The sequence below is a fragment of the Perognathus longimembris genome, chromosome 2 (assembly GCF_023159225.1).
Source record: "Perognathus longimembris pacificus isolate PPM17 chromosome 2, ASM2315922v1, whole genome shotgun sequence".
Classification (NCBI taxonomy): domain Eukaryota; kingdom Metazoa; phylum Chordata; class Mammalia; order Rodentia; family Heteromyidae; genus Perognathus; species Perognathus longimembris.
In genome coordinates this window covers 76103770-76114534 of record NC_063162.1, presented here as the reverse complement: position 1 = coordinate 76114534, position 10765 = coordinate 76103770, and the positions used below count along the sequence as shown (strand labels likewise).

At 43.8% G+C, this 10765-nt stretch overlaps 1 protein-coding gene across 1 annotated transcript; it reads right to left on the bottom strand.

The window, feature by feature from the left end:
• Window positions 1–324: 324 nt before the first annotated feature.
• LOC125344840 (sperm motility kinase 2B-like) lies at window positions 325–2046 on the bottom strand. The gene has a single exon (XM_048337163.1). The coding sequence runs from the start codon at window positions 2044–2046 to the stop codon at window positions 325–327; it is 1722 nt and encodes a 573-aa protein (XP_048193120.1).
• Between the last annotated feature and the right edge of the window lie 8719 nt (window positions 2047–10765).

Below are 10765 nucleotides of genomic sequence, written 5' to 3'. Positions count from 1 at the left end.
AGTAATGGTGACGAGAAAAGGGGTGATCGACCAAGAGCTGGCGATAGGCTGGCAAGCTTGTCTTAAGACCCCCTCATGAGCTAATGTCACTTGCATAGCACCACCCCATGGGCAAAGCCCACGAAAATGGGGAGCACACGGGCTGGTGAGAGGTTGGGGGGCTGGTTGTAAAGCCAGGTCTTCTGGTTCCGGACCCAGAGAAGTATGGCCTGCTTCCGCACTGCCCCAGGGCTGGGGGAAGGGCAGCGTCTCGGGATAGCTCTCCTTTGCCCTTCCTCCCTCAAGGCCAAAGCTGAACCCGAACAGAAACTTTCTTTAGAGTTCTCAACCAGGAAGACAGCAGCAGCACATTTTTCTCAACCAATTACTGATACACTTCTTCAGCCTCTTCCAAGGCCTGCCTCTCCCATTTGTGGAAGTTTCTGCACCTGCAGGATCCAAGGAAGGAGGGGTGCTGCCCCCCATCGCTGCCTCTGTATCCCTGGTGGGTGTTTCTGCTGCAGTGGGTTTGGAGGCCAGTTCACTTCTCTCTGTCTCCTCTGGGTCCTTCCACAACTGAGCAGAGGTTTCCGGATCAGCCAAGCTGATATCCCTCTCCCCCTCTGTGCTCCATGTCCATGTATTATATCGGACGTGGGGGAGAGACTCAGTCCTGATGCCCATGTGCTTCTGCTGCTTACGGGCTGGGAGGGAATCAGCCCTGCTGCTCACATGCTTCTCCTCCTCAGGGACTGGGCAGATCAGTTCCATGGAATGGTCCATGGGGAGGGTCATTACTGCTGCTGCTGGAGCAGGGGGAGGCTGGCTGCCCTCAGTCTCCCCACCTGTTACAGATGTGCTGGGGCTCCAGAGGTACATAGACCTGGTGTCCTTCTTGCCACCCTCCTCCTCCTGCTGCTCAGCAGGCAGGCCAGCAGCAGGGTGGCGCACAGGAGCACTGGCTCTCTTGAAGGGCACATTTCGACAAGATGGGTGCACAGGCGAGGGACAAGGTGGAGGCCCAGGAAGGGGGCGCCTCACCAGACTGGTCAAGTCTTGGCCCTGGTTTTGCTGCTGCTGCAGAATCTGGAAAGTGGCCCTGGCAGCATTGAAAGTCCTACAAGACAGAGCTGCCCGCACCTCCCCTGAGGTAAATCCCAGGTAGGAGGTCATTATATGCAAAATGGTGGCGTCTGGCTGCTCCTGAACTTTTTGCCTGGGACTTGCTGGGCTTTCCTCAATTTTTCTGAACCAGGGGTAACACATTAATTGCCAAACAGATGGTCTCAGATCAGGATTGATCCTCATCGTATGTGCCAAAAGCCCTCGAAGCTCAGGGGAGAAACTTTTCCGGACTTTAAATATTCCGGCTATCACTTGTTCTTTGAGCACAGCCCATGACCTGATGTCATAGGGGAGGACGCCCATCACCATATAGTAAAGGAGCACACCCAGGCACCAGACGTCCAGCTTGGGGCCCTGGTATTCCTGGTGCTTGAACATCTCAGGCGGCCAGTAGGCCATTGTCCCACACTCCATGTTCAGCAGCTCCCCGGGCAGGAACCGTGTACTCAGCCCGAAGTCACAGAGCTTGGCTGTGCCTCTGCTGTCCAGCAGGATATTTTCTGCCTTGAGGTCCCTGTGAGCAATGCCATTGTCATGGCAGTAATTGACCCCCCGCAAGATCTGCCAAAATATTGGTCTGGCCTCCTCCTCCTCCATCCTGCCCACCTTTTGCAGGTGGTCCTCTAGGTCTCCATCTATGTGCTCCATCACCAAGAACAACCACCCCCGTGTCTCTACCACCTCAAACAATTTGACGATATTCTGGTGGTCCACAGACTTTAGGATGTCCACTTCCGAGGCAAAGAACTCACTGTCGATCTTGTCCAGGATTTTCACGGCCACCAGGGAGTCCGTGGGAAGGTGCTTGGCCAACTTGACGGTGCCAAGGCCCCCCGAACTAATGGTCCTCAGCACCTGGTAGTGAGCCCGGCGTAGCTCTCTGGTTGAGGAACTGGACTCAAAGCCCCACGAGGACCTCACCTCTCTACTCTTCCTAGTCATCCTACACAGCACCCTAGCGATGCTGTCTAGGGAGAAAATAAATGAACAAATAAGGAAAATGAGAACAAAGGTAATCAAATATAACAAAAAGCAAAATACAAGGAAATGGAATGCAAGAGAAAAAATGCACAGAAATAAAATACAATGAAATGGTATGAAATAAAATATATAATGTAATAATAAAGGATTAAAATCTCTACAAAGCCTATGATAACTAATGAACACTAAAATGTAAATATATAATGAATAATAAAATGTAACTACTATCTAATAAACACCTAAGATAACAAACCTAAAATGTAAATGTAGAAGAAATAGATGAATAATAGTAATAAAACGAATAAGAGACCTAAATGCTATCTAATTCCGAACAAAGAAAGTAAAAAAATTAATAATAAGTCAAACAAAATACAAGTATGATAAAAGTAAAACTAAAATAATAAAAGTGAAATAAATAAAGCAAAAATTAAAGGAAAATGTAATATAAAGAAAACAAAGCTAAAACAACAAACAGCAAAACAAAAAAGGCAAAAAAAAACCAAACCACCAAAGTCCACACGTCAAAGCCAAATCACAATCCAAATCCACAAACCCCAAAATCCACGCCAAATCACAAAACCGAATCCACAAACCAACAAATAACCACGTAACCAACCAACTAAACTCCAACCTCCCAACTACCTACAAGAGTCCACCTGTCACCACCCAGTATATATACAGTCATGGTTATTATTACCTCACAATGGCATCTGTGATGTCAGGGCCACCCAGGGCCCCAGCTTATCTGGGCGTTGCCCTCTGTGCTTATTTTAGTTCCTGGCCTTCAAGACACTTCTTTCATGTGTGTGTTGGACACAGCTTGGCTCACAGGGTCTGAGCACTGTCCCTTAGCTTTTATACTCAAAGCTGGTGCTCTATCATTTGGGCCAAGGCCCAAATTCTATCTCCTTGGTTATTCATGCAAGATTATAGGTCCCGGGATTTCCAGTGCCTTTGTATTGGCATCCTCACATGTCAGCTTCCTTCTTAGCTAGGATGACAAGCCTTGCAAGGGCTTGCAAGACACTTTGAGTTATCATGAGTGCAGTACAATTTTCCTAGGTGGTTATATAGATTGACCTTGGATATTTCTGTAGCAACCTGGCCAACCAGGTGGGACTCAAACCCACAATAATAAAGTCACCAGTACATAATCAGGCTAGGAGCCTTTATTTAGCTGCATGCTGTGTCTGTCCCTCACCATCAGGATGTGAAGAACAGCCTGGGACTTCAGTAGTGCCGGGATTTTATAGGCAAAAATGACATGATCATACCTAGGTGCTCAGGCAAATTCTGTTTAAGTACAAGCAGACATACAGAAGAATTGGCAGCTAGTGATTACAAATAGCAATCAAAGCAATGTCATTTAGATAAGCAAAGTACTCTGTTCAATTCTTGGTTCTGAGTGTGACTTGTATTTACCTATTTAACTACCTTAAATTTCTCTATCTGAAATTTTAGGCTGGTCACCATTCATTTCTTTTGCAAAGGTCAAGTAGCTCTATTTCAACCTGCTTTCAGTTTCCTTGGGTTGGATTAGCCTCTTCAACTAGGACTAAAGGTGTATCAATTGCAATCTAGTCAGATGTGGATACTGACATCTATAATCCCAGCTGATTGTGAGGTTAGAATTGGGAAGATAGCAGTTTGAAGCCAGCCTGGGCAAAATAGTCCGTGAGAATTCATGTCAAGAGAAGAAGTTGGCATTGCGGTGCATGCCTCTCATCCCAGCTAAGCTGATAAGTGAAAAATAAGATGGGGTTCAGGCTCCTGTCTGCAACGAAAGCAAGTCCCTTTCCTAAAAATCACCAAAAAAAAAAATCCCTGGGCACTGGTTGATCATGCCTGTAATACTAGCTACTCAAGAGGCTGAAATCTGAGGTTTGGGATTCAAAGCCAGTCCGGGCAGGAAAGACCATGAGACTCTTATCTTCAATTAACCACCAGAAAATCAGAAGTGGCACTGTGGCTCAAGTAGTAGAGTGCTAGTCTTGAGCTGAAGTGCTAATGCCCAGGCCCAGAATTAAAGCCCCAAAATTGGGGTGGGGGGGAAATCACCAACACAGATATAAATGGCTGGAGGCTAGATTCAGTGTCAAAGGCCAACCTAAGGTTAAACACTTCACGAAAATCCACACCTGTCCTATTCTGCAATATGCATATTATTTCTGTTTTCACATTGCCATTGTTATTAGAATGACCACAGGGGAGATGCCCTGAACAGATTACTGTTCATTCGGTTCAGGTGGAGCTCAAACACGTGTTTGATATGACATTTAGAACAGGCACTCAGGTTCATTATGAGCATTTATCTACATAGCTGATCCAAAGATGTCCTTCAGGATTCTTTATTATTCATTTCCTTGTTAAAAAAAGAGAGGAGTTGGGCATCCATTGCTCAAGCCTGTAATCCTAGATAGTCAGGAGGCTGACTGGCTGATAATTTATGTTCCAAGCCAGCCCAAGTAGTAAAGGCCAGCAGAATCCCATCCCCAATTTCCCATCTGAGAACCAGAAGGGTCACAGTGGCTCAGAGTGGAAGACTGCTGTCCTTGAGGAAAACTGCTCTAAGACAGAGCCCTGGCTCTGAGGTCAAGACCCATGATCTAACAAACAAAAAAACCTGCTCAAGGAAGGCCAGGAAGATGTAGCTCAAGAGATTTAGCCTAAAACATCATACTAATTGTTGTATTCCAAGAGTGAGAATAATCCATCAAGGCACAACTTAAGGTGGGAAGGGGTTTTATTTACAAAGGGATTTTATTTACAACCTAAAACCCGGAACCAGAGCGGCCCTTCCATCTCCAAATGCTAGTCTGCAACTACCTTGTCCTGGGCTAGCTACCCAGAAGCCAGCCCTGAGACCTGTCCTGACCTGAACTCCGAACCTCCACACCTTAATCCCCCCCAACCACCTCAGCCTCCAAAGCTCCAAACCTCCAGAGGAGCAAGCTTCCTTCCTGCAGGCCTCACCTCTCCTGAGGCCTTTATTGTTGTTGTTGTTTTTTCCAGTCCTGGGCCTGAGCACTGTCCCTGGCTTCCTTTTGCTCAAGGCTAGCACTCTGCCACTTGATTCACAGCGACACTTCTGGTCACTTTCTATATATGTGGTGCTGAGGAATTGAACCCAGGGACCCATGTATATTAGGCAAGCACTCTTGCCACTAGGCTCTATTCTCAGCCCTCTCCTCAGGCTTTAAGCCTCAAGGCTCCTCACAGGCTTTAGGCCTCAGGCTCTGGACTCTCCCTTAGGCCTCAGGCAATGGACTCCTCCTCAGGCTGGCCAGGCTCGGCTTGAGACTCCATTCCTCCGGCTGGCCGGGTTCGTCCCCTCTCTGCTCCTTTGGCCTGTCTGGTTCAGCTCTGCTCCACTTCACTCCCATCCTTTCTCTTCCTCCTACTCTTCTCCTCTCCATCTTTCCCCCTCCTCCTACCCAGGCAGGCAGCCTATATATACACTCGGGGCTCTCAAGCCTCTATCTGGAGGCCTCTGCTGCAATTAAACTAAGCAACTCTTATGTCCAGTTAGCAAAAATCAGAGGACTCTCAAAGCAAAAATCAGAGCAAAAATTGGTGTTAGAGTTTCAGCGTTGAGTGAAAAAGCTCAAAGATAGCGCCCAGGATCCAATGTTTCCCACTTTTAAGCACTCAATGTGCCCCAGTAATAATTTTTTTTAAAGGATAAAATGAAATAAATATTGTGCAAACCTGTTCTGTCTTCTTGTTCACCCAGGGGATGGTGCTGTGCTCTCCTTTCTCCAGCTCTCAGTCTGTGCTCAAGATTGCACTGAACTGCCCTGAGTGCCCACCTGGGGGTCTCCTTTCTGTCCCTTGTTGTACTCAGTGGATTTGGGTAAGTAAAGTCCCTCCTCAAACTAGCAAAATGGAACAGTGGCCCATAGTTGATGATAGATTTTAGTGGTAGGAAAGAAATCATTCCAGATTTCTGACCCACACAGCATTATTTTAAAGGAAAGTATAAGAGGGGAGGCCAAAACCAATGCTCCTTATTCTGGTCTTTTAACTTGTGTCATGGCCAATCTAACTGATCCCTTGATATTAATCAGTGTTGATTTCTTCTATGCTTCAGTGGCAACTTGGAATTTGGTTGTCAAGTCTAGAATATCCTTGATAAATGTCCACTGGACAGTAAAATGCATGGAGATCGTGGTTGTCCACAAGGGATAAAGGCAGTCACCTTTATCTTGTCTGAAGTAGGAGCTTCCCTGTCCAAACCTGGATAATAAGTGAGCCTCACACCTTCCCACATAGGGACTATTAAGTTACCAACACTGGGGAAGAAAAGAGCACATTTCTTCCTTATTCTCTTCTTGGGACCTAATTCTGTTGTCATTACATTGACACTGAGGTTTTTTTTTGTGGTTTTTTTTTTTTTTTTTTTTTTGCCAGTCCTGGGCCTTGGACTCAGGGCCTGAGCACTGTCCCTGGATTCTTTTTTGCTCAAGGCTAGCACTCTGTCACTTGAGCCACAGCACCACTTCTGGCCATTTTCTATATATGTGGTGCTGGGAAATCAAACCCAGGGCTTCACATATACGAAGCAAGCACTTTTGCCACTAGGCCATATTCCCAGCCCCTGTCATTACATTGAGAATTCTGTGCAGGAAGACACTGAAATTATTCTTTTATCTAAGGTCATAATTTATGAAAGCATAATCTATGGTCCTTATTTTGTTTATCCCCCGTGTTCTCCCTCAGCCTTTACATCAACAAAACCAGTTCTCTGTGACCATCACATCATACAAGACACAGGACCTGAGTTGACAAAAAAGGGAAGAAACATTAAAGAGGAACCAGATCCCATGAAAGTAGGGTACTGAATATCTATTTCCTTTTTTTGTTCTCTCTGGCGGTCTCATGTCTGCTGTCAGTTTGTTCTTAGGCTTTCTATAATGCAGGCAACACATTGCTTCCTACCTGCTCTGTGCTGGTACACGTGGGCTTGTGGTCAGTGTTACCTGCATGCTCTCTCCTGTTTGCCATGCAGCAGTGGTGCTGCATGGGCAGCAGCTGGACATACTTGCTCTAATCTAGTGTGAATGATCCCAGGCCCTGGCTTGATTCTAAGTAACATCTGTGCTTTGAGAGTGGTTTTCTGGAGTGGAAAGCTCCTGGCAGCCATGTTTTTTGTTTGTTTGTTTGTTTGTTGGATTAGTTTGGTTTTGTTTTTTTCCCCTCTATGTCTGAAAGCAGCTGTTCTTGCCTGATGTTGGAAGCTGATGCAGAACCCCAGCATCAGTTCAGTTCCTGCCTCTCCAGTTACCATTTCAGGACAAAAGTCCTGGTATTTGATTCATTTAATTGCTCATCATTATTCTAAGTACTATGGAGTATATAGTGCTTTATTTTTCATAACTTATTCTTTCCCACCTCTTCTTACTTTCTTCAAGGTAGAAATAAAGGCATTAGGAAAAAGGTGGAGTAGTCATCAGACCTTTATCTCAAAATAAAAATTTAACAATTACTAAGTGCAAAAGCTTCTTTATAAACATTTATATCTGAACATTTGTCCTCCTACACTTCTAAAATGTTTAAATATCCAGAGTTGTAGTGATTCTTAAGCCTCTCATTCATTTGCTTTTGAAATGATTACTTCTGCAACATAATGAAATGTGCGAAAATAATTAGAAATGATAGTGTGTCTCAATATGTCCTTTCATTGAACACTTCTAACTACTATCTCCAATGTAGCAGAGTTTTATTCTTTCTTCCTTTCTTTCTTCTTTGCTTCCTTCTTGATTCACTTATTCATTCAAGGAATACATACTGAATTTTTAGTATGTTCTTGTCCTGTAGTAGCCATATTCTTATGAGTAGGAAAGAAGACAAGATGAATAGAAGGGGAGGGGGAGGAAGAAAGGAAGAACAGAAAGAAACAAAGAAGCAAAGAAGTAAAGGAAAAAAGAAGGAAAACAAACTAGGTTAGATGCTAATAAATGCTTAAGAAAAAAAACTGAATTTATATATACATTAGCATAGAATATATCAATGTAGGATATATAGAGAATTAACATATTTATATGTATATTCTAATGGTCCAAAAAAGCTTCCTGTGAGGCCATGGTAATGAGTGTACAACATAGGCAATGAAGGAGAAAGTTCTGGACTCTCCAGTGGTCAGTGCAGAGTCTCTGAGCCAGGTGTGCCTGGTAGCCAGCTCCCTTTGGCTGGGGCAGAGTAACGGTGAGTGATGGTCAGCAAAGGAACAGCTATCATGAGCAGGGCCTAGGGGACACAGGAGCCTTGCAGGGGCATTGCAGGGCGTTCTTGTAAAGTGAACATGGATTTCTCTGGGTTATTCAAGATAAAAGCAGTCTTGTGTTCCCTATATCTTTGCTGTGTCCACTTCATCATTGTTCTCATAGGCTTTTTAAAAATTTAATTTATTTATTAATTGAACACATTTTTTGACAAGTTGTTGTGCAAAAAGGGTACAGTTGCATAGTAGGGCAGTGTGTACATTTCTTGTGATATCTTACACCCTGTTTTTCTTTCCCTTCCCTAGGTCAGGTAGACATATATACAATACACAATGTATCAAGAACATAGACAGTATCCACGTGGCCAAGCCCAAGAAAATTTGCCTAGGGCTTTAAATGTAATGTCAGTATTAGACAATATGTCGACAGTAGTCTTATATGAACGTACATACATAGCTTTTGAGCTATTGTATTCCACTGAGAGGTCAATTTTTGACCTTTATATGTTGAGTAGTTGTTTGGTTTTAGTTACATACTGTTGGGTCGCTGCCCCAATCCTGTGGGAAATACCATTTGACAAGCAGTTTTTGGTTTCACAGACCTGGTCTCTACTGTCTCTCCATCACCCTTTCTTAATAGTCCTATATCAGGGAGATCATGCCCCTTTGTTTTCTGTGTTCTAGGCTTGTCTCAATCAACATTATTTGTTCAAGATCTGACCATTTCCTTGCGAATAACAATATTTCACCATTCCTAATTGCTATGTAGTATTCCATTGTGTATAGGTACCATATTTTTTGGATCCATTCATCTGTGGAGGGTCATCTGGGTTGTTTCCATATTTTGGCTATTGTGAATTGTGCAGTGATAAACATGGAAGTACAAATGTCTTTTTGATATCTTGGGACCTGCTGATCAGGATAGATGCCTAGGAGTGGTATGGCTGGGTCATAGGGTAGGTCTATGTTGAGCTTTTTGAGAAACCTCCATACTGTTCTCCAAAGTGGTTGTACTAATTTGCACTCCCACCAACAATGGAGAAGGGTTCCTCTTTCCCCGCACCCCCTCCAGCATTTGTTGTTGCCTGAGTTCAGAGTATAGGCCATTCTAACTGGAGTGAGGTGGTGTCTCAGAGTTGTTTTTATTTGCATTTCCTTTACTACCAGGGATGTTGAACATTTCCTCATATGTTTCTTTGCCATTTTTATTTCTTCTCTTGTGAAGTCTCTCTTTAGCTCCTTTGCCCATTTCATAATTGGTGTACTGGACTTGGAGGGGCTTAGTTTTTTGAGTTCTCTGTAGATGACAGATATTAGGCCTTTGGTGCTGTGCTGGTAAAGATCCTTTCCCATATGGTTGGCTGTCTTTCTGTTTTGGTGGCTATGTCCTTAGCTGTGCAGAAACTTTTTAATTTGTAGTAGTCCCATTTGTTGAGTCTCTCCCCTATTTGCTGTGCCCCTGGGACTATATTCAGGAAGTTCCTTCCTGTGCCTATAAGTTCTAGCGTCTTTCTTACTCTGTCCTTCAGTAGTTTCAAGGATTCAAGTCTGATATTGAAGCCCTTGATCCATTTTGAGTTGATCTTGGTGCATGGTGATAGGCTTGGGTCTACTTTGAGTTTTCTGCATATGGCTGCCCAGTTCTCCCAGCACCAGTAGTTGAAAAGGCTATGTTTATTCCATTGTATGTCTTTAGCAACTTTGTCGAATATCAGCTGACTGTAAGAGTGCGGTTTTATTTCTGGGTCTTCAATTCTAATCCATTGGTCTTCTGATCTGTTTTTATACCAATACCAGGCTGTTTTTGTTATGATGGCCCTGTAGTAGAGCTTGAAGTCTGGTATTGTGATACCTCCTGCACTGCTTTTTTTGCCTAGAATTGCTTTGGCTATTCTAGGTCTTTTGCTGTTCCATATGAATTTATGGATTGCTTTCTCAATTTCAGTGAAGAATGTGACTGGGATTTTGATAGGGATTGCATTGAATTTGTATAACAATTTGGGCAATATGGCCATTTTCACTATATTGATTCTGCCTACCCATGAGCATGGGAGGTCTTTCCATCTCCTGTGTCTTCTTTGATTTCCCTTATTAGATTTTTGTAGTTTTCATTAAATAGGTCCGTCACGTCCTTGGTTAAGTTGATCCCTAGGTACTTTATTCTTTTTTTGGCTGCTGTAAATGGAATTGTTTCCATAATTTCCTTTTCTGTTTGTACATTGCTGGTGTACAGAAAAGCTGCTGTCTTTTGTGGATTGATTTTGTATCCTGCTACTTTGCCAAAAAGGTTTATTAGGTGTAGGAGTTTGGGTACTGAGTTTTTTGGGTCCTTCAGATATAAGATCATGTCGTCTGCGAATAGGGATAACTTGATTTCTTCCTTGCCGATTTGGATCCCTTTGATGTCCTCCTCTTGCCTTATTGCTATGGCTAGGGATTCCAGCACTATGTTGAACAGAA

Excerpts from the sequence above, each read along its gene's own strand:
- LOC125344840 (XM_048337163.1), bottom strand. The coding sequence starts at position 2,046 with ATGACTAGGAAGAGTAGAGAGGTGAGGTCCTCGTGGGGCTTTGAGTCC.